Source organism: Equus caballus, chromosome 26, assembly GCF_041296265.1.
Source record: "Equus caballus isolate H_3958 breed thoroughbred chromosome 26, TB-T2T, whole genome shotgun sequence".
Classification (NCBI taxonomy): domain Eukaryota; kingdom Metazoa; phylum Chordata; class Mammalia; order Perissodactyla; family Equidae; genus Equus; species Equus caballus.
Genome location: NC_091709.1, coordinates 40,250,546 through 40,273,800, shown reverse-complemented (window position 1 = coordinate 40,273,800; position 23,255 = coordinate 40,250,546). Strand labels below are relative to the sequence as shown.

Below are 23,255 nucleotides of genomic sequence, written 5' to 3'. Positions count from 1 at the left end.
GGATTGAACGTCCCAGGTCTCCTTTCTCATTTCCATTTTACATCCCATTCCCCAGTGAAGTAAGCTCCTAAATGCCGCTACAAGGTCCCAGTTCAGGAAGAACGAAGAGCTCACTGACTGCGGGCACTCACTGGGGCCCCAAAACACCTCTGAGCTCTGGCCCATTTTTAAAGATCTCACAGAAAAGAATGGCCTTGTTGGTAACCTTGTTCTTTTCCTCTGGAAATTCCTGGTCCACGCCCCCCTCTCCCCAGTTCTTAAATTATTTTTTAGCTGAAGGAGACCAGACATATGCAGGCCAGACTCTTAAAAATTATGCTCTTGCTTCCACTCCTAGACACACACACAATGGAAATGGGCACATATGCCCACCGATAGACAAGTACAGGAATGGTCAAAGCAGTGTTACTCCTCACAGCCCTGAGCTGGAAACTAACCAAATACTTATCAATAGGAGAATGGCCGAATGAATGGTGGTATATTCACACAATGGGGCTCTGTTCAGCAATGAGAATGAGCCTTACAACTGCACACACAGTGTGAATGAATCTCACAAACCAAGGTTAATGAGAGAAGCCAGACACACAAGAACACACGCCCTGTGATCCCACTGATATCGAGTTTGAAACCAGACAAATGACATCTATAGTATTGGAGGGTGGTGACCGGAAGGGAGCACAAGAGATTATTCTGGACGTCTGGTTGTGTTCTGTTTTTGACCTGGGTGCTATTTTCATCAACACGTTAACTTTGGAAAAATATATCAAGCTTATGATATATCTGGTTGCCCATAGATGTGTTATTCTTCAATAAAAAATTGACCTTAAAAAACAGCCTAGAGAAAATAAAGGATGGTTTTATTTTCTTCAAGTCAATATTTATAATACAATTGTTATGAAATTTCCTCTGAAAAAAACAATGCTCTCCAATATACTCTTCAAATAGACCTCTGAAATATAAAGATAAATGATAATCTTTTATGTAATTTCAGAGAGCAGTTTTATGCCTTATTTAATTAATTACTTTATTTATTTTGGTGGGGAAGATTGGCCCTGAGCTAACATCTATGCCAATCTTCCTCTATTTTGTGTATGTGGGACGCCACCAAGTGTTACCAAGGATGTGGAAAATGAGAACCTTCCTACACTGCTGTGGGAATGTAAAATGGTGCAGCTGCTTTGGAAAATAGTCTGACAGTCCCTCAAAAAGTTAAACATAAAGTTACCATTTGATCCAGCAATCCCACTCCTAGGTATATTCCCAAGAGAAATGAAAACATGTGTCCACACAAAAAGGCATACATAGATATCCAAAGGACAATTTAAAAGCCAAAAAGTCAAAACGACCCAAATGTCCACAAATTGATGAATGGATAAATAAAATGTACTCTATCCATACAATGAAATATCATTCAGCCATAAAAAGGAATGAAGTGCTGACACATACAACAGCATGGATGAACCCTGGAAACATCACACTAAGTGAAAGAAGCCAGCTTCCAAAGGCCACATGTTGTATGATTCCGTTAACATGAAATGTCCAGAATAGGAAAATCCAGACAGACAAAAAGCGGATTAGTTATTGACAGAGGCTAGGGGGAGGGGGAAATGGGAGTGACCACTAATGGGTGTTTCTTTTTGGAGTAATGAAAATATTCTGGAACTAGACAGTGGTGATGGTGCAACCCTGTGAATTTACTAAACACTGATGAAGTGTACACTCTTAAAGGGTGAATTTTATAGTATGTGAATTATAGTGCAATAAAAATAATTTCTGAAGAAGCTGGATTGAAAATAATACAGGTAATGCAAGCACAAGAAAACCACGAGAAAATGGCTAGACTCAAACCTTGGCTTTTATTACAAGCTCGTTGTCAGCCACATAAAAGGTAAGACATGTGATGGGATAATTGAAATTATCAAGAAAAATAATTGAATTATTAACATATAATCATTGAACCTCAAGCAAAGCATATATTACACCTCAGATATTACTGATCATATGTTTAATATCATGTGATCCTAAATCTAGTATTTTACAAATTTTCATCAAACTTAATGATAATTGTTTAGAAAATTGTTTTGCAATTGTTTCTTCAATACAGAAGTTCAAAAAGAAACAGACCACTGGAAAAACACTTTTCCTTCCTACCACAGTAAAACTGGTTAAAATAGCAAGGAAACAATATGGCAACAAGTTGAAATGCATTCTTTTGTTAGCAAATCCGTTGGAATACTCAAGGAAAATAGGAGATTTGAAGAAATAAATATTACAGCAAATTATGCAGTGTGGGAGGTTTGTGATACAAATGTTTCTAACATGTTTCAGCTTGTGGGATTTGCAAGATTCTGCTTCCATAATCAAATTCATTACGAGCTACTTTTTGTGAGCCACTGAAAGAAACAGGCATCAGAGAAGTCAGCCACAAGCATAAATTACTTATTCAAAATAATATATTTTATGGAGACCTGGCTAAGGGTAACCATTGTTGGAGTGGCTGCCTTGATGAGAATTTTCAAGATTCTAGAGAAAAGGTATAGAGATACCACATGTGAAAGCTGTTTATTGCATCACTATTAGGCAAGCTACTGCAGAAAATAAATTGAAAGAGAAATGTAGGTTTTGGAAAATATCATCAAAGTGAGTTTTTTCCTTTTCGTAAATGAATGGAAATGAAGGGTGTGAGCCATAGGGAGTGGCGGTGACTGTGGAAACTGAGGAGAGCAGGTTGTTTAATGAAGAAGCCGGTGCTCACCTCCAGTTGATGGGTTCCATGTGGGAACACAGGCAACTGTGGCCAGAGATGGAGAGTTTTAAAGAGAAATTTCCTAATCTGTAAAGCCCCTGTGACAGGAAAATAAAATGAGTTTTTTGAAGGGCAATTTGTTTTCTCTCTCTCTCCACTGTTTTATTACTGTGGGATGAACATAAGCCAGTCGTGGCCTCCTGACTCCTTCAGAAAGATTAGACAATGTGATTAATTTGATTAAAATAAGACCTTTAAAGTAGGGAACCTTTGCAAGCTTTTGTCTTCATATGGAGAGTGACCCCAACAGTCTTTCGAACTAAATAGAAGCCAGCCAGCTGTCTTCTGGCAAAAGAAACTTAAAAGATTTTTTACATTTTTCTGACCTTTTTTGGGCCAAGTGATTGTTATAAATATGCCAGTTAGCAAATAATTAAACATTTAATTAATATTTAAAGATTTATTTAAATATTCTTCAATGTAGAGATTTTTTAAAATGAGTGGAAAAGTAAGTGTTGAATCAAAGAAGTTCATGCCTGTGAAAATGCATGTTTGAAATTGTTTTTATCAATAGGGGATTTTTCTTGCTGAAACAGATATGTTACCTTAAAAAACCCCACCAAGTCTGTATATCTTAAGACAAAAACATTTAAACTGTTTAAAAAATTCCAAGACGTTTCAGTGCATTTTAGAATCCCTTGTCTAAAACATAAATATATTATATAGCTAAATAAAAATACAAAATCCAACGTCTCCTAATTGGTTCAAAAAACAACAAATTGACGTCAGAGAAGATGGAAATTTACTCATCAAATTTCAACAAAAACTTCTGCAAAATTGGTGGATGGGATTAAAAACAAATATTGTGATTTAATAAGTGTATGATGTGTTTCTTTCATTTGAATCTATGCTTCTCTGTGAGGTAGCTTAAATGTCATTAAATTATATACATAAATTTAATGAGCACAAAAGGATTTAAAAACTGTTAATTCAAGTTATATTTAAAATGGTTCTTTAGGGGCCAGCCCAGTGGGGCAGCAGTTAAGTGTGCACGCTCCACTTTGGCGGCCCAGGGTTCCCTGGTTCGGATCCCGGGTGCGGACTTGGCACCACTTGGCAGGCCATGCTGTGGCAGGCGTCCCACATATAAAGTAGAGGAAGATGGGCATGGATGTGAGCTGTGAGCTCAGGGCCAGTCTTCCTCAGCAAAAAGAGGAGGATTGGCTCAGGGCTCATCTTCCTCAAAAAAAAAAAAAAGAAAAATGGTTGTTTGATATTTGTATTATCCTTTAAAATCTGTAGTATGTGTATGTTTTATAACGTGAAACATGTTGGCCCCACAGTACATGTAGGTTGGGCATATGAAATTGCCATTTTTGTAGCTCAAAACAACCGAACATCAGCAATTTCAAATGGTTCAACATGAGGTATAGTTTATAAGTGAATATTTGTTAGGGTGCAGACTCAAGGTTCTTTTTTTTTTTTTAAGATTTTATTTTTCCTTTTTCTCCCCAAAGCCCCCCGGCACATAGTTGTGTATTTTCAGTTGTGGGTCCTTCCACTTGTGGCATGGGGGACGCTGCCTCAACATGGCCTGATGAGCGGTGCCACGTCCACGCCCGGGATCCGAATGGGCAAAACCCTGGGCCGCCCAAGCCCAGTGCGAGAACTTAACCACTCGGCCACGGGCGGCCCCTCAAGTTCTTCTGATGACGGGAATACATGATCAAAAGTGTGGCGCTTGCACGGGTTTGGGCTTTTATAAAGTCAATCTATGCAACCGCAATAAGCAAAGAGGGCCAAGGAGCCCCAACCTCGCCCTCTCCCCGTCACAATGTCCAACTCGGAGTACCTGTGGTTCCCTCACTGGCCATGGCTAAAGTGTCCTGTTTTCTGAATTTTCAGTAAGCTGACCAAACTCCAAGTAATTTAAGGAGAGTGTACCACGCAGCACATTTGAAGTTGCGGTGCCGTCAGCATGAGGACTAGGTTTGGTTTCTCAGTGCTAAAGTGGCGATGGGGCCAGATCTCTTGTCTCAGTAAAACTGGCTTACTAAGAAAACTAAACAAGGAAGAGTAAGGGTAAGACTTCTAGTATTTTTCTGTTAAAACGCAGCAAAATAGGAGGCCGTCTTAAACGCTTTCTGAAATAAGGCCAGGTACAGTTTTTTCTAAGTTTGAAAAGAAGTGCTTTAAACAAGTAAAAGAACAATAAAACAAAATAAGTTTAAAAGATTTTCAAAAAAGAAAAACAAAAATAACAAAAAATTTTAACAAGAAAAAGACCAAAAAGAGAAAAAACAAAAAAAGTAATTTTTTAAAGGGGTGGAACAATAAAAAAACCAATTGATGTTGGCTACCTTTGGACAGAAAAAGGGGAGGACAGGAGAGGGTGAAATTTACTTTATTTTGCAACGTATACTTTTCTACACTGTTTAGATTATTAAAATATTTGTGTGCGTTACTCCTTTTAATCTTAATGGATTATTTGGGCATTGATGTTATAGGCCATTTCATCTCATTTTTTATTCTTTTTCTGCACTCTTAAAAACCATAAATATCACTGAAAGAGTTAAATATAAAAACATCCTGACAAACTTTTAAAAACTTTAAAGAACGAATTAAATCTAAAAATGTCTTAAACAAAAAAATTGATTATCAAACATTTTTTCTTTCAAAATATTTATTTCAAGTAGAAACTGGGAAGACAACCACACGTAAGATAGTTAAGTAAGAAACCTTGAGGAATACACTCATTTGATCATCAACATATAACAAAACTGAAAATAATTTTACATTAGATATTTTGATTGAAAACAGGGTGATTCTATTCAAGTAACAAGCCCAAAGCAATTCCCAGCTAGTTACAGCTCCTCTCCCTGTCTATTTATAGGCACAGAACTTGGACAAGAATCATGTAAATTTTTATCCAGAACGGTTCCCTAGAAATCCATGTCTTTTTATTTCTGTTGCTCTTATGGAAATTATTCAGTGTTTTGTTTGTTTTTCATAAATAAATTTTTTTTCAGCATGCCACAGAGCAACCACATCAACCCTTGGACAATATCTAAATCATTTTTACAACAGCAGAAATAGCCAAATAATGAGTCTCAGGTTAAGTGAGAGGCATGGGTGGGTTATTAATCTGTATTGGAATGATTTGCCACTTGATCAGCAGAGTGACAGTACTGAACGTGCTTTGACAGTGGCCCTATCCGCTAACAACCCATGTTGACACCAACCTTCTCTTGGTCCTAGAATGCTTTCTCAACGGTATGCATGAGTGCCTGAAGAAGAATCGCCAGAAGGAAAAGTAAAAGCTGAGTTCTTGCCATGAACGGAGTGCTGACCAGGGAGAGTGTAGGCAGCCCTGACCCCTTACACCCAGCAGAAATGCAAAGTGTCCTGGAGCAGCTGTCCCCAAGAGCGTGTGTGAGGTGGGTCTGGCATGGGAGAGAGACCCGGCTTATTTGAATGAGGTGCACTCAGCGCCTCCCGGAGAGTCACGGTGGGGGAGCAGACCCTTACCCCCGAGGCCACCACATCCTCGGTATCTCCGTCCTGGGTTTGTCCGTAGGCCTCTGCCCTTTGCTCCCAGGCTGTCTTCCACTGGACCTGCCACCTCCTGGCACGGAAGGTCAGGCGGCTGGGCTTCATCCTCTTGCTCTTCATCATCTGAATCGGACGCATCGTTGTAGAAGTGAATGGTGGCTTGCACTGGGAAACTGGCCAGCACTTTCTCCCCGGAACTCTGCAGATATTCTTGACTCTTAGAAATGGGTAAATAAAGTCTAACATTTAAGAAACAAATACACCATTAATCAACTTTAAAATCCTTCTAAACTCCATCTAGAGGGTCCTTTTCCCAGAAGCAGCTAACTCCCAATCTTCATCTCTGATTTGGCCTTGGCTGCACACAGCAGTTTTTTTAAGCCACCAGAACACAAAACTGTGGGAAGATGGAGGTACCTGGTCACACTAATTCAGAAAGGAGCCGTAACATGAGTGAGCAAATCCACTGAGACCAACACAGGGAAAAGGGTGGGCTTCCGTGAAGGTAAAAGGAAATTAAAACGGAGTTCCAAGATTAAGAGGCTCACTCTGATCAAATGGAGACCTGGCTCATTCAGGACAATAAATGTTCTATAGTTGTGTGTCCTTAACGTCAAGGATGCGTTCTGAGAAATGAGTCCTTAAGCGATTCCATCCCTGTGCGAACATCACAGAGTGTATTGAAAGGGAAACAAAATTAGCCACCCCAAAATGTGTCTGTTTAACATGAGGATTATTTTATGCTGATTATTTTTAAGAAACAAAAGTTTTAGAAAATTTTTCCTATTACCTCCGCCTTATCTGCCTAAAAGAATTCAGATGAAAAAATCTGTCTCAGGAAGCAAGCTATCTCCTTAACATAACATGAACCAGGTGGTAGACAGGGAGGAATCTAGAAAAGCCTGTTTGTTGGGCTCCCCTCTGTGTTCTTCTGTGTCTGTGCAGCCAAACAAACACTTGTTTTCCATATATTTGCTCCTTTGTGTCTACATGTGAATTGCCTTCCTTCCCATTGAAGCCCTTGACTCTCCCCACCCCCAACGTCTTCTTCCGTCTTTAACTGAGAATGGCATTTAAGGTGAGGGCTTTGACCATTTTGGCAAGTTACTTGATTTTCCTGGGTTTCTCCCAGGTATACATGTTATTAAACTTTTGTTTGTTTTTCTCTTGTTAATCCGTCTCATGTTAATTTAATTCTTATACCGGCCTGAAGAACCTAGAAGGGTAGAGGAAAATTTCTTCCTCCTCTGCAGCACTTACACAGACCTGGATGGTACAGCCCACCACACACCTAGGCTATATGGCACGAATCCTATGGGACTACTGTCGTCTAAGTGGTACAAGACTGTATTTAGGTTAGACCCCACTCCTCCAACACCCCCAAGCATGGGGAATGTTGTGACCCTTTTGGCTCCGAAGGAGACGTGGCTCCAATACCAGGTCTAGAGAAGTGGTTAATCTTTCTGGCTGTTGCTGTAGAGAAGCTGTAGGGGTGGGCCCCTCACTTTGCCAGAATAGAAAATGGCAACCCTGGCTACTTGTCTGGAAGGAAGGAAGGAAGGAAGGAAAAAGAGAGGGAGGGAGGAAGGAAGCAAAGAGAAAGAGAGAAAGAACAGAGAGAGAGAGAGAGAGAGAGAGAGACGGAGGGAAGGAAAAAAAGAAAGAAAATAACTTAAATATATAAAATTTGGAACCTCTAAATCCAGGTTTTGTGAACTTAGGATTCCAGTTATACATGGAAAGTATTAAAAATACTCCCCACCCTCCCCTTAATCTCTTATCCTTGTTCCTTTTACTCACTAATGTGTTTGCATTGTTCCCTGGGGCCTTCTGAGGAACTGAAAGGGATTATCAACTGATCACTGCTTATTTGCAAAGCTGATTTCAATTTCTCGCCTTTTTGGATAAGGGAGAAAAGGGAGAGAGAAGATGCCTTGTTATAAATAACGCACGACCATTTCAAACTTTCTAAGATTTCCAGTAGACCCATGCTTCTTAACCCCCAGGGGACATCTGGCAATGTCTGGAAACAATTTTGTTCTTATAACTGAGGGGAAGCTACTGGCATTGAGTGGGTAGAGGCCAGGGAGGCTGCTCTACCTGCTCGATGCCTGGGACAGCCCCACAACGAGAATTCCCCAGTCCGAAGTGAAACAGCGCTGAAGCTGTAAGACTCTGCAACAGACAGAATGGATATACGTCTATCGAAGACAGAAATATAGGCAGTTTGGTGGCTGGCCATGTTAAGAATTAGCTGTTATGTTGAAGTATTTATAGGCAATTTTGTAGGATGTCTGAGATTTTCTTTAAAATATTCTAACAACAACAACAAAAATAGTTGGGAGAAAGTGATAAATATGAACAGATCTGAAGAAAATGGATAATTATTGAGGCTGGTGATGGGCACATGGGGGTTCGTTGTCCTATTCTCTCCACTTTTCCGTATGTTGGAAATTTTCTGGGATAAAAAGATAAAATAAAATTGTGTATTTAGTTTGCAATGCAGTTACATGGATGCAGCCCATGCCTGGCCAGTCACTGCATTTTCCACCAATCAAAACTTGGGGAGCAACAGCAGACAGTGAGGCAGGCCCGCGGGGAGGGGGGGGCAGGTAAATGCTGACAGGGCATGAGAGGGTGGTGGCTCTGAATCCTGGCTGCATGTTAGGATCCCCTGGGGAGCCTATAAAAATACGGATAGCTAGGCCTACCCCCAGAACAAGTGCGTCAGAACCTTCCAAAGCAGCCACGCAGAGTTTGTGCTGCTAAAGCTTCGCCAGTGAGTTTATGAGGATTAAGGACCATGATGGAAGGGATGCCAGGAAGGCTTCCCATTTCCAAAAATCACTCTTTGACCAATCTGAGGGGCTCTGGATTTCACCTCTAACAATTAGTGTCTTTGGGTTTTATTAAGGCTTCTGGTTTTCCGGGATAACCCAGATAAACACAATGAAGAGAGGTGGCAGCATAGGCTGGGTTCCTTTTGGTGAAGGAAATGAGAGATGGAGAGAAACAGACTGAGAGAAATGAGAGAGAGATGGAGACAGGGAGACAGACAAAAGTCCTGAGCATGAGCCACTTGCCTAAAATGGATAGAATGAAGAGAGATACAGCAGTGAGGTCCTGATCACCAGCAGGACCATGAAAACACTACCGGGAGAGGCTGTAGGTACCGATTGTGGTGGAACACCCACCCAACTGTTCATTTATTCAGCACATAAATTTTGGAGGTCTACTTGGCACTAGAAAACATATTAACTTCTATAGTGGGAGAAGAATAGAATTGTATCTAAATACCTAAGTAAGTATGTATGTATATACAATTAATATACAATTAAATTTAACACAAGACATAGTATGCAATGAGAGGTATAAACAAAAGGTATAAAGAAAAGAAAAGCCAATTCCAGCTTCCAACCAAACACACAATTAATGAATGGATTCCAGAAACCCAACAAAATATCCTTGAAGTTCCTTGGCATAATAATAACTCAATAATATTGGAGAATAGACTACATTATTTTCCACTTTGTTGAAAATGCATACGGTTGAAGACACCAGGCGTATTAATGCTTCTATCAAGAGGAAGTTACATATTTCTTACTGTGGAGTCATATATTACCTTACAGGATGCTGGAACCCAAAGGCCCCCTTTGATCCAGAAGTTTGTTGGTCACCCCCAGACTCAGGCTGTAAAGACAGACACATACGAACACAGAGACAGTTAAGGAGCCTCTAAAGCAGCATCCCGGGGTTTTCAAAAATCAGGAGGAAGTAGTCCGCCCTTGTCGGTATGAGGACGGATTTTAGCAGTATTTGATAAGCCCTCTTCCTGTTTCTGTTGTCGGCACTGTGAGGGATTCAAAGGTGGAAGGATGGGTCCAGCCCAGTCCTTAGTTCAGACGCTTTAAGCCTAATGGGGAGAGACACATGTGGGCAGCTAACTGCACTACAGAGCATGGTACAGGAAGATGCTAACGATCCTACGTGGGCAGGAGGATCGGGAAAGGGCTCACAGAGGGCCTGGCAGAGGCATCAGTGGCACTTGGGAGAGCAAACTGGACACCATTCCTGGAGGAGGTGAGCATCAAATTCTGAAAGGCGGGAAAACAGGGAGCACAGGTGGGGAAGTGGGGGGAGCCCAGGGTGGAATGAACGAGAGGCTGCGTTGGTCAAAGGGCTCCCTTGGGAAGCTGATTCTCGATTACAGACTATTTAACTCTTTAGATGGCCACTAGTAAGTCTAGGCTTCATTCTGGAGACAGACACCAAGACCACTACTGATTGTTGAGCTGGGAGTTCAACAATCAGGTCTGTATTTTAAGGATAACCATCGCCGTGGGAGCAGCACAAAGCTTGGAGGCGCCTGCCAAGAGGTGATAAAGATTTGAACTCAAGTAACAGCAACCAGGGAGGGAAGGAAAGACAGACTCCGAGGACACTTCAGTAGCCTCCAAAGGCCCAAGACGACCCGAAGATCAAGAGTGGAGAGGAGGGCCCCGAACAGCCAAAGCAATCTTGAGAAAGAAGAACAAAGCTGGAGGCATCACACTTCCTGATTTCAAACTAAATTACAGAGCTATAATAATCCAAACTGTATGGTATTGGCATAAATGCAGACACATAGATCCATGGAACAGAACAGAGCTCAGAAATAAACCCATGCATATATGGTCAACTGATTTACAACGAAGGAGCCAAGAATATAAAATGGGGAAAGGATAGTGTCTTCAATAAGTGATGTTAGGAAAACTGAACAGATGCAAAAGAATGAAACTGGACCTCAGTCTTACACCACACACCAAAATCAACTCAGACCGGATTAAAGGCTTGAACATAAGACCCGAAACCATAAAAGTCCTAGGAGAAAACACAGGCGGTAAGCTCTTAACATCAGTCTTGGCAATGAATTTTCGGATTTGACATCACGAGCAAAGGCAACAAAAGCAAAGATAAACAAGTGGGACTACATCAAACTACAAATCTTCTGTACAGCAAGGGAAATCATCCAAAAAAAAAAAAAGAGAGAGAGGCCGGCCTGGTAGCACAGCGGTTAAGTTCGCACGTTCTGCTTCTCAGCGGCCCGGGGTTCACCGGTTTGGATCCCGGGTGCGGACATGGCACCGCTTGACAAGGCATGCTGTAGTAGGCGTCCCACATATAAAGTAGAGGAAGATGGGCATGGATGTTAGCTCAGGGCCAGTCGTCCTCAGCAAAAAGAGGAGGATTGGCAGTAGTTAGCTCAGGGCTAATTAATCTTCCTCAAAAAAAAAAAAGAGAGAGAGAGGGAAGCTAGTCTGAGCACCAGGAAACTAAGGATGATATTGATGGGTGGAGACAAGACACAAGCAGAGAGAGAGCCAGGCTTGTCCCTGCTAACTCTGACCTTGGTGAGCAAGCCTTACATTTTAGCAGCCATATTTTTATAATACCCTGTGGGGGACTAAGGCAGTTCAAAGGAGGCTCTTCGGAACAAAATGTTTTCCAGGATGAAGCTCACTCTGCAGGGGCTCCAGGTTTCGCGTCTGTGTTAGCTCTGTTTGTAACCATAAAATACCGCTAATTGCTCAGGCCCAGCCTACCACTGTAAGCAATCCTGTGCTGCCAGAGGGGATCTCACTCCCTGTGAGCGGGCAGGATCTAAAGCGACAATGCAAACTTTGGAGGACACCAAAAGGCAGTGTTCGGTGGTACAGAGAAACAGCTTCCTTAAAGCGATTAATTCTAACCAGACTCTGTGAAACATACAGCACACCTTTATACACTTTTAAAACGTTACCCCACAAACATACACAAACTTTAAGAACTTTACACCACAGATATCCTCTTACTAAAGATCCTTTTCTGAGGCCGGAAATGTCTAAAGATTCACAATTTGATAATTCAAAAGGAACAAAAATGTATACAAGTCAAGCACTGTGTTTAAGGGGGGGTATGTGCAATTTTTTAAGAGCGAGAGAACAGAAACCAGCAAAGACTTTCTGAGGCTCTCGCCTTCTCCCTGTGCACGCCTCTGACGTCACTAAAGCCAAAACGTGGGAAGCCTGGAAGATGGGAGGATGGAGGGGCGCAGGAGAACACAGTCCCTGACATCTCCTTCCAGGAAATCGCCTCCTCCCAGGGCCGGCAAGGGGCCAGGAGGGAAGTGGAACAGAGGTCAACAAAGGTTTGGGCTGTCGTTCATTTTTCCCAGGCAGCAGAGGGAGACAGCTCCCAAGGAGGGGTAGGGGCACCAAACAGAGGAGTGACTCCACTGCTCAGGATACAGGGCCTTGAGCCCTTCCGTCGAATTTAGACTTTATTCTAATTTTTCTCTTCCTGCCGGCAGTCCTTGTACAGGTCATTAGTCAGCAGCCCCACCTCATCCCCTTCCACTCTCCGCCAAAGACATTTCTCGGGAAATAGTCTACAGGGCTCCGGAGCCGAGGAATTGTCCTGCTTTGGCGGGAGAGGGCGCTGTTGAGCAAGAAGCGGTCCCTCCCCGCGCGGCGCTGCGCTCCCCGGGCCGGGGCTCCCGGGGACCGTGCGCGGCACGCGGGGGCAGCAGTGGCCGGCCGCGGACCTCTCCGCCCCGCCACCTGGGCTCTGCGAAGTGCTGGCCCGGGCGAAGCGGGGCAGCGAGCTCGCCAGCTCTGCAGCCCCCACGAAACACGCGCCCTCCCTCCTAAAAAAATCCACCGACACATCTGCTTCTTCCGGTGTGCGGTGCTGACAACCGACTAGAACATTTTTCTGCAAGCATTCCATTTTTCTCACAAATGGCCTTCTCTTCATAACAGGAAAAAAACACTTGTCTTACATTAGGAAGGATGCTATAGTATTTTTATTCTTGCAAACAACTGATAGGCTTTACATACATTTCATTTAAAAGAAAATTGGATAATTGTAAACTTCTATATACTCTCTCTCCCAAGCACCTTTTAAATCTTAGGTTTGAGAACTAAATTCAAATGCAAAAGAAGGAATTATTTTCCATTACTTAGATATTGCACGTAAGAATAACGTGGGTTAAAAAATCGTATCCTTAGTTAATTCGATATAGATTTTATTTGCTTCACTTTTAAAGTAAAAAATAGTCACTGAATTAAAACTCCCATTAATCAGACTAATTGAATAAAGTAGTCTAAGTACAAAAATACGATGGTCTGCTTTCCTGCACCTGGGTTTCTTATCACATTACAAATAAGTGCGCCCTAAACCGTTTGCCACAGCGTTATGTAAATTAAACACACAGTCCTTCGCAGCCTGATTAACCTCAGCATTTTAAAAGTCATCAATTTACATTTTAAAATAAACAAAGGAAAGGTAAATTCTCTGAAAGCAAGTCTTGACTTCAGTAAGTATCAAGCAATGAGGCGACCAATGCAGGGGACAAAAGAATAGTGGTGGCGATTAATCTTCACCCACAAAGCCGTCGGCTGGAGTGTATTTGCTCAGACAACATGAGTTACCCCAGGAGTGCTTGCCGACAGGGCTGAAAGTGCTTCAGAAAGGGCCAGACGGCGGGTGGGGGCTTTTAGCCACACCTTCTGGGCACTCCAGACGGGGCTCTGCCCATATTTGCACGGTGGCACCAGCCCAGCGCTAATGGTGCACTCAGCTTTTCTCTAGCTAATGGTGCACTCAGCTTTTCTCTAGCTAATGGTGCACTCGGCTTTTCTCTAAGGCGGGGGCAAGAGAGACAGCCTTCTCCCCTCCTCCCTCTTATTGTTGGTTTGCAGGAAAAAAACACAACATGGAAGAAATCTCTTATAATGCCCGTGAAACAGCTCTGCCAGAGTGGCTTTGCTTCTCAAGAAAGGAAAAACAAGCAGGAACTGAATCCACACGTGACTCAGGTCTGAACACCTCGCCCACCTACACTCCTGCTCCCAGAGCTGGAGGCAGTTCTGCATTGGATGACCAAGGGAGGGACAGGCCAAGGAGGCCTTTCACGGTCCCTTTGTTTTAGAGATTGTAGCGCTTTCTACCTTAACTGTTGACACCTACAACGCCCACCTTAACCTTACCGGGTTTCCAGTTCCGGCTGGTTCAGCATCTTGGGGCGACCGGATCCAAGGTCTCCATGGTGTAGGGCTGGAATGGCAGGGATCAAGAAGGAACCTCAGCATTTTCTGCTGTCTTTTAAAATTATATGATATGAGTTATCATTCTTATCATTTCTAATGTCTGCCTGAGAAAGTCACTAGACATCCCAGAATGTCTTCTCAAGTTCTCAGTCTGTGGAAAACCCGGTACCATCTGTATTTAAATCCTCTTGCCACATTCCCAGTTCTCTGCCCTCTCTGGGCTTTGAGAAGTCCCGCATGTGATACAATGATCAGGGAAGACATTAGTTGAGGGATTTCTCTCCCAGCCTGGCTGGATCCTTCCATTCAGATTCCCCACTGTAGCTGGCTACTTTGTCGCTCACTCATTTCAACCGCACCACCTGGGTTATTGAAGGATCTTGACTCTACAGAGAGGTTTCTAGAGCTCTAAGATGCCAAAAGGGGGAATCCATTTCTCCTCTCTGGCTGCCTGGCCACCCAGCCCCTTCCACGCCTCCCCGGCTAAATTGATTATAACTTGACTACCTCATAAAGTGCTGGTGCCGGGGGCAGTGAATGCTGAGCCCCAAGCACACGGCACACAAAGACTGTCACTAAAAGTGTGACAGTCAGACTGAGGAGATCCCCCTGCAAGGCTCGCTGAAGGGCCCCGACACTTCAACGTGCCCAGCCGGGTGAATTTCAGATCTATAAACGAAAGGCTTGGCCCACTTCCTTGGCCGCCACCTCCTGGGCCTCCGCACTTCAGAACCGTGCGTTGGACCGAGCGGACTCTGCGTCCCTGTCTCCGGCTAGGGAACTTGCCCCAAGTCGCCGTCGGGCTCTGGGGCTCGGCGGCGCCGCCGCGTCCCGCTCTGCGCTCCCCGCACCGCGCGCCTCTCGACGCATCCAGCGGGGCCACGGGGACACCCTCACCTCTCGGGCCCGCGCGGCGGCGGTGGCCCCCTGGGACCGTCCCCGGGGCAGTGACAGACGCGCCTCCGCGCCTCCCGGGCTCCGGCCGCCGCCTCGGGTCTCATGGTGCCCGCGGAGCCCGCGCCCCTCCAGCGGTGCCAGCGACTCGGCCGCGCCTTTAACCTCTGGGCGAGGGCGCTCACCTACCAGTGCGCTCGGCGCCAGGTTTAAAAACGGGGGCGGGGCGGGGAGGGGACACGGGAAACCCGGGAGGAGGTGGGGAGGGCACAGGAGAAGCTCCGGGAGGGGACAGGGGGAGGCGGAGAGGAGGAGGGGACAAGAAAATCTCCAGGAGGGAGCGCCGCGGCGGGGTGGGAGGGCGATGTCTAGAAGGGGACTTGGGAAGCCCGGGACAAGGGTGTGAAGGGGACAAAGGAAACCCTGGGAGGGTCTCCGGGGCGGCGGCGGCGAGGAAGCTCTGGAAGTGGACGGCGGGAAGTGACACGGGAAGCCCGGGGAGGGCGCACGGGTGGGGGCGGGGGCCGTGGGCGTTTCCGCAGGGCGCGCTCCCTCTGGGTGAGGGGTGACGGGACGCTAGCCAAGGGGCTTCCTCCGCCACGTGCGGGAGGGGAGAGGTCCCTGGCTTCTTCTCGCCCCTGTGGGGGTCTCCCGCTGCCCTCGGGGCTAGGGTTCCCGCGTGAGCATCTAGGTCCCGAGATTTCCGGAGACTCTCGTGTCCACCTCTTTAGGGCGACCGCGGGTTTTGGGGGGCGGCTACAGAAGCCTCCGGCTCCGCGTGGGCCCTCCCTGCCTTGGGGGCCGGACAGCCAAGGGGAGAAAAGGCAGAAAAAAAAAAAAAAAAAGATTGGCAATAGCTGTTAGCTCTGGTGTCAATCTTTCTTTTTTTGATTCTATTTTTCTTTTTCTCCCCAAAACCCCCCGGTACATAATTGTGTATTTTTAGTTGTGGGTCCTTCTAGTTGTGGCATGTGGGACGCTGCCCCAGCATGGCTTGATGAGTGGTGCCATGTCCACACCCAGGATTCGAACTGGCGAAACCCTGGGCCTCTGAAGTGCAGCATGGGAACTTAACCACTTGGCCACCGGGCACCCTGGTGCCAATCTTTTTTTTTTTTTTTTTTAAAACAGGTTTACCTCCAGCAGATGGGTGGGGTAGTGGTTAAGTTCCTAGCCCCAGTTTGGGGCGTGTTGGCTGGTTTGGATTCTGGATGTGGACCTAGCTAGCACCTTTCGTCAAACCATGCTGTGGTGGCATCCCACATACAAAATAAAGTAAGATGGGCACAGATGTTAGCTCAGGGCAAATCTTCCTCAGGAAAAAAAAAGTTCACCTCTTGGTCCAGTAATTCTAGTTCCACATCTATACCTAAGATATATTTTGAAATGGGAATGAAGATATCTTTAATCACAGAGAGATGTTCATTATAGTGTTATTTATAATGTTGAAAAATATGGCAATGATTAAATAAATGATGGTGGAATATCATGCAGCTGATAGAAATGTTTACTGAGTTTTGAACAGCATGTGAAAACAGTTATGATATAAAGTTAAAAGGGCAAAATTGTATGAGTAGGATCCAACCTGTACACAGAGGCTGCAGACGACAAAACAGAAATGGCCACTGAGTACTAGGATTACTAAGGATTTAAAACATTTTTAAAATGTTTCCTAAACTTTCAGCGATGAGCATATATTACCTTTTTAAAAATTGTGGTCAAAAAAAAAAATTAGGGGCCAGCCCGGTGGCGCAGCAGTTAAGTGCACATGTTCCGCTTCTCAGTGGCCCAGGGTTCGCCGGTTCGGATCCCAGGTGCAGACATGGCACCACTTGGCAAAAGCCATGCTGTGGTAGGCATCCCACACACGTATAAAGTAGAGGAAGATGGGCGCAGATGTTAGCTCAGGGCCAGTCTTCTCCAGCAAAAAGAGGAGGATTGGCAGCAGTTAGCTCAGGGCTAATCTTCCTCAAAAAAAAAAAAAATTAAAAAAAAGAAAAGAAAAATTTGTGGTAGGGGCTGGCCTGATGTTGCAGCGGTTGAGTTCGCACATTCCAGATTGGTGGCCCGGGGTTCGCCGGTTCAGATCCCTGGTGCAGACCTACGCACCACTTGTCAGACCATGCTGTGGTCAGTTTCCCACATATAAAGCAGAGGAAGATGGGCATGAATGTTAACTCAGGGCCAGTCTTCCTCAGCAAAAAGAGCAAGATTGGCAGCATATGTTAGCTCAGGGCCAGTCTTCCTCAATAATAATAATAAAAAAGAATAAAGTCATTCATTAAAAAAAATTGTGGTAAAATATACATAACATACTATGTACCATTTAAACTATTTTCAAATACAATTCGGTGGCATTAAGTACACTCACATTCTTGTGCAGCCGTCATCACCATCCATTGCCACTACTTTTCTATCATCCAGAGCTGAAACTCTGTATCCATGAAACACTGACTCCCCATTCCCCAGTCCCCCACCCCTCAAACCACCATTCTACCTTCTGTCTCTATTGATTCGACTAGTCTAGGCACCTCATATAATTGGAATGATTTTGTTACCAAAGTGGGTCCACTTCCTGACGAGTTGAAATCAAAGCCTTCCCTGAAAGTAGTTGTCACACAAAGTAAGATTTATCTGCAGCAAATAAGGAGCCCACAGGGAAATATTTCCAAAGCGGTGGCTCTCTGAGCAGGGGCCTTTTGTTTTAGATGGGGAATGAATACTCAAAAGGGAAGTTTCGTCATCACATGTAGAGGTGGTATTCGTTTGTGCAGGCTCAGTTGGGAAATGTGCTTCCACATACATCGCATGTTATGGTAATAAGGCCTAAGTTTCTCCCGGGGCAGAGATCTTAACATTAACATGAAGCAAAGGTCATCTCTTGGGCACTTTGCTGCCAGTCTGCACAGATGTTGCTCTTGTGGTGGCGTTTGGACCCGTTCAGGGTGGTTGGTAATTGCATCTCTTAACATAATTAAACAAGAATTTGGAAAAAAAAAAAACCTTCTGAAACCTCCTTTGAGTTCCTTGGGGCAATTGATTGGTGATGATTTGTCCTTTTATGGAGCATGTATATATATATGTATTTTTTTTTAATTGGCCCTGAGCGAACATCTGTTGCCAATCTTTTTTTTCCTTCTTCTTCTCCCCAAAGCCCCCCAGCACATAGTTGTATATTCTAGTTGTGGGCCCTTCTAGTTCTGCCATATAGGATGGCACCTCAGCATGGCCTGATGAGTGGTGCTAGGTCTGCACCCAGGATCCCAACCAACAAAACCCTGGGCCACCAAAGCAGAGCGTGAGAACGTAACAACTCCGCTGCGGGGCCGCTTCCAATGGAGCATATATTAATTTTATGTTATCCATTTAATCGACCCCAACTCTGCTGATAGGCATTATCTTCATTTTATAAATTAAGAAACTGGGCTTCAGCGAGGTTAAGTAATTGGTGTAAAGTCACCGTCTGGTTGAGAGCCAGGACTCATGCTCATGAGTGGTACACAGGCTTTGGAAAGTGAAAGCTACAAAAAATAAATTTAAAGGGTGAAAGGACCCAACACAACACGTACTCAAGGTAGACACTCAGTTTTGTCTTTGTTTGTTTTTCCTTCTGCCAAGCACTTGTAAGACCACGTGGCCAAAGCTGGGACGGGCTGGCCTGGTGGCGTAGCAGTTAAGTTCGCACGTTCCTGTTCTCGGCGGCCTGGGGTTCGCCGGTTTGGATCCCGGGTGGGGACATGGCACTGCTTGGCACCCCATGCTGTGGTAGGTGTCCCACATATAAAGTAGAGGAGGATGAGTATGGATGTTAGCTCAGGGCCAGGCTTCCTCAGCAAAAAGAGGAGGACTGGCAGTAGTTAGCTCAGGGATAATCTTCCTCAAAAAAAAAAAAAAAAAGCTGGGACAATTTGAGCAACAAAATAAAGTAGTATTGGATTATAACCCAAAGTATAAAACAAATATCAAGGAGCTCATATTGATATCAATAAATATTGAATAGGTGACTATATGGGGAGAAGAAGCCAGTCTCCTAAACAGAAGAATTCCAAATAATTTACGTAGATACTCTATCCTCAAAGAGGTGAAGTGTCACTCCACAAACCATTAGTAAAATCAATAGTTATGCATGTTTTGGTTGAAAAATAAATTCATTGGTGACACAGAATAAAGGTATTGTTTTTAAAGTTCTTCTTTCTGTGGTAGATGAATTAGAAAACAGTAAAAGGAATAAACTGCTACTGAGATAGTTGGAAATTCAAAGGACTTCTGTGTTACCAAGTGTAATTACTTCTTAAACTTTTTTGGGTCCAAGGAAGACTTTTACGACAGAGGAAGTAATTTGACTAAGGATATAGAAATCTTAAGAAACTTAATTAGGCCTGTGGTTTATAAACTGGGAAAAATTGCATAACTTCAAGTGCGTGAATTCCTGCCTGGGAGGTGATGAGGGAGATAGATAAAACTGTGATGTTATTCCTTACTCTGTTCTCTTTAATTAAAAATTCTTTTTCAAAAGCTGATTTTCTGTCATTGCTTAGAAACAAAGAGTGAAGATGATAACCTCAGGGTTTCCGGCTTGCCTGGGAGGAGAATACCAAAAGTCAAAACATCTTAGAAGGCAGAATATTTTTACGTAAACAGTGCTGAAGACAAGCAGGAAAATGACCGTTTCCTTTCCTTCTGTTGGGCAGACCCCGTTTCCTGTGATCCGTGCCACAAAGTGCTCTGCACCTTTGAAAGCTGGTTCAGAAGCTACCGAGAGGTTATTGCCGTTGATGTGGTTATTTTCTGAAAGATTTTTTGGAGACAAAAAAAAATTAGTGTATTTGTTCCATGGGATTAAGAGAGATTTGTTTTGGGGTTTTAAAAAACTAATTAATTATATTTTTAAAAATTATGGTAAGATAAAAATACTATAAAATTTATCATTTTAACCATTTTTAAGTATATGATTGAGTGGCATTAAGTACATTCACATTGTTGTGCAGCCATCACCACCATCCATCTCCAGAATAGTTTCATCATCCCAGTTGAAGCTCTGTATCCATTAAATCATAACTCCCATTTCCCCCTCCCTCTGACCCTGGTGACCTCTATTCAACTTTCTGTCCCATGAGTTCGATTATTCTAGGTACACTGTATAAGTGGAATCATGCAGTATTTATCCTTTTTTTTTTTTTTTTTGATGAGGAAGATTGGCCCTGAGCTAACATCTGTGCTAATCTTCCTCTGTTTTTGTATGTGGGATGCCACCACAGCATGGTTGACAAACAGTGTGGTCTGTGCCTGGAATGTGAACCCATGAACCCAGGCCACAAAAGCGGAGTGTGCCAAACTTAACCACTATACCACCAGGCCAGTCCCTGTCCTTTTGTTGACCAGCTTATTTCACTCAGCATAATGTCCTCAAGCTTCATCCATGTTGTATCAGGTGCCAGAATTTCCTTCCTTTTTAAGGCTGAATAATATTCCGTTGTACGGACAGACCACTTTTGTTTATCCAGTCATGAATCTGGTGGATGGACACTTGAGTTGCTCCCTCCTTTGGGCTGCTGTGAATAATACTGCTATGAAAAGCATTCATATGAGTCCTGCTTTCAGTTCTTTTGGGTATGTACTCAGAAATGAAATTACTAGATTAAATGTATTTGGTTTTGAAAAGTTACTTTAAAGCTTGAGTTTGCTTTTGAAAAAAAATTTGTTTTAACATGAAGGTTGTATTTAAGGTGTGAAAGAGGGGGAAATTGGATATGGTTCATAACCAAGCTTCTCTCTGTGACTGCGGACATCCTTAGCTTAACCACGTGATGACTGACATCTGGACGCTGGAACCATCTCATCTACAGACACTCCCTGCTTTAAAGCCAGGACCAAGGCAATGAGCCCCCTGATCTCCTTCCCACTCCCTTTGCCTCTGGATCTCATCTACTGCTCTCCCCTCCACCCCTCCCTCTGGAGCCCCAGGCTTCTGGACCGTTTGTGGACCAGGAACATCGCAGGCACAATCGTTTCTCTCGGAGCCTCTGCCTGAAACACTGTCCTTCCAGATATCCTCACAGCTTGTCCCCTCACCTTCTTCAGGTCTTTAGTCAAGTGTCTCCTGAAGATGATGACTTCCTTGATGATGATGATACCGGTTTAAAGTGTCTATTACATTTAACATACTATAGATAAAGATTTTTTGTTTTGTTTTGCTTTTAAAGATTGGCCCTGAGCTAACATCCTCTTTTTTTTCTTTCTCCCCAAAGCCCCCAGTACATAGTTCTATATTCTAGTTGTAGGTCCTTCTGGTTGTGCTGTGTGAGATGCCACCTCAGCATGGCCTGATGAGCGGTGCCATGTCTGCACCCGGGATCTGAACTGGTGAAACCCTGGGCCGCTGAAGCAGAGCATGTGAACTTCACCACTTGGCCACCGGGCCGGCCCCAACATGCTATATTTTTGTCCGTATGTTTTATTTATTGTCTGCCTCTCCCATTAGGACATCAGCTGCATGGGGGCAGGGCTTTTGTTCTCTGCTGTATCCTGGCACCTAGAACAGCATCTACACATGGCAGGCGCCCAGCAGGTGTTGGAGAGTGTGTAGCTGTGATCGCGGTTACCTTCAGAAGAAAATGAAAAAAAAAAAAAATGGGGCTGGCCCCATGTCTGAGCGGTTAAGTTCGCGCGCTCCACTGCAGGCGGCCCAGTGTTTCGTTGGTTCGAATCCTGGGCGCCGACATGCCACTGCTCATCAAAGCACGCTGAGGCAGCGTCCCACATGCCACAACTAGAAGGACCCACAACGAAGAATATACAACTATGTACTGGGGGGCTTTGGGGAGAAAAAGGAAAAAAATAAAATCTTTAAAAAAAAAAAAGAAAATGAAGTACTTTGCAGTTGTTCAACTTAATTACGTACTTTGATTTAACCCCAAAAATGAGAGAATATAGAAAGCAGAGAGTTTTATTCACATATGGCACACGGTAAGTAGCAGTTTCTTGCTTCAGGCTGTCCCCAAAGTCAGCAGGATGGTACTCCATTGGTAGAATAGGGGGTTGAATAGTGTCCCCTAAAAGGACATGTCCAGGTCCTAACCCCCGGAACCTGTGAATGTGACCTTACTTAGGAAAAAGAGTCTTTGCAGATGTTTTTAAGTTAAGGATCTCCTTAAATCCAGAGGCGATCATTCTGGATTTAGAGTGAGCTCTAAATCCAATGACACATATCCTTATAAGAGAAATTATAAGAGAAAGGCAGAGGGAGATTTGAAACAGAGACACACGGAGAAGAAGGAGATGTGAAGACAGAGGCAGAGATTGGTACATCCCTGGTAAATGACTTGGCTCCTTTCTAGCCCATGGCATTGTTTACCCTTGGCTGGATGCTCCTAAATCAGGTGGCTGGTACATAAGCAACACTCAATAAATGCCTTTTATTTTTAAAAAATTTTTCCTACTTCTCCCTAAAGCCCCCTAGTACATAGTATATATTTTTAGTTGTGGGTCCTTCTAGTTCTTCTATGTGGGATGCCACCTCAGCATGGCTTGATGAGCAGCGCTAGGTCTGCGCCCAGGATCTGAACTGGCGAAACCCTGAGCAGCCAAAGCGGAGCAGAAGAAGCCAATTAGTCAGCCATGCGGCTGGCCCCAATGACACATAAGAAATGCCATTTATACAACCAAATTCTATTACGTTTCAAAGCATTTATCTTCCCAAGTAGAATAGAACTGTATTATTCACTTGCATTATAGAATCCAGAACAGTCTCTGTGTATTAGTGCAGACAGAAGTTTAGCTGCACTTCTGAGACCCCGAGAGCAGTGACTTACACAAGACAGAAGTTTATTTCTCACGTAACAGTCTAGAGGGAGGTGGCTGGGAGCGGGTAGGTGGTCCAGCTCAGTGAGGTTGTGTCGGCTCCCTCCACCCTCCTCAGGTGCTGCCATCATCTTCATGATCCACGGTGGCTTGTCACTATGTCCAAGTTCCAAGTCGCAAGGTGGAGACAAGGA

The 23,255-nt window shown here is 44.1% G+C and overlaps 1 protein-coding gene across 2 annotated transcripts; it reads right to left on the bottom strand.

Annotated features, from left to right (window-relative positions):
• Window positions 1-5,703: 5,703 nt before the first annotated feature.
• RIPPLY3 (ripply transcriptional repressor 3) lies at window positions 5,704-15,746 on the bottom strand. Of its 2 annotated transcripts, none has more exons than XM_003364183.5 (4): window positions 15,265-15,746; window positions 14,308-14,374; window positions 9,921-9,988; window positions 5,704-6,537 (listed from the first exon to the last, which is right to left on the bottom strand). In XM_003364183.5, exons 1-4 carry the CDS (start codon window positions 15,366-15,368, stop codon window positions 6,213-6,215), a joined length of 564 nt encoding a protein of 187 aa, XP_003364231.2. In that variant the 5' UTR covers window positions 15,369-15,746; the 3' UTR covers window positions 5,704-6,212. The 2 variants fall into 2 exon arrangements, with proteins under 2 accessions (XP_003364231.2, XP_070108395.1); XM_070252294.1 differs by having other exon boundaries at window positions 5,704-6,515; window positions 15,265-15,631.
• Between the last annotated feature and the right edge of the window lie 7,509 nt (window positions 15,747-23,255).

What these genes read in the sequence shown, in the direction of transcription:
- RIPPLY3 (XM_070252294.1), bottom strand. Translation starts at nt 15,368, where the DNA reads ATGAGACCCGAGGCGGCGGCCGGAGCCCGGGAGGCGCGGAGGCGCGTC. An exon ending in CCGCCGCGCGGGCCCGAGAG is followed by an intron (nt 14,375 to 15,264) that starts GTGAGGGTGTCC and finishes CTGCCATTCCAG; the next exon opens with CCCTACACCATGGAGACCTT. An exon ending in CAGCCGGAACTGGAAACCCG is followed by an intron (nt 9,989 to 14,307) that starts GTAAGGTTAAGG and finishes CTGTCTTTACAG; the next exon opens with CCTGAGTCTGGGGGTGACCA.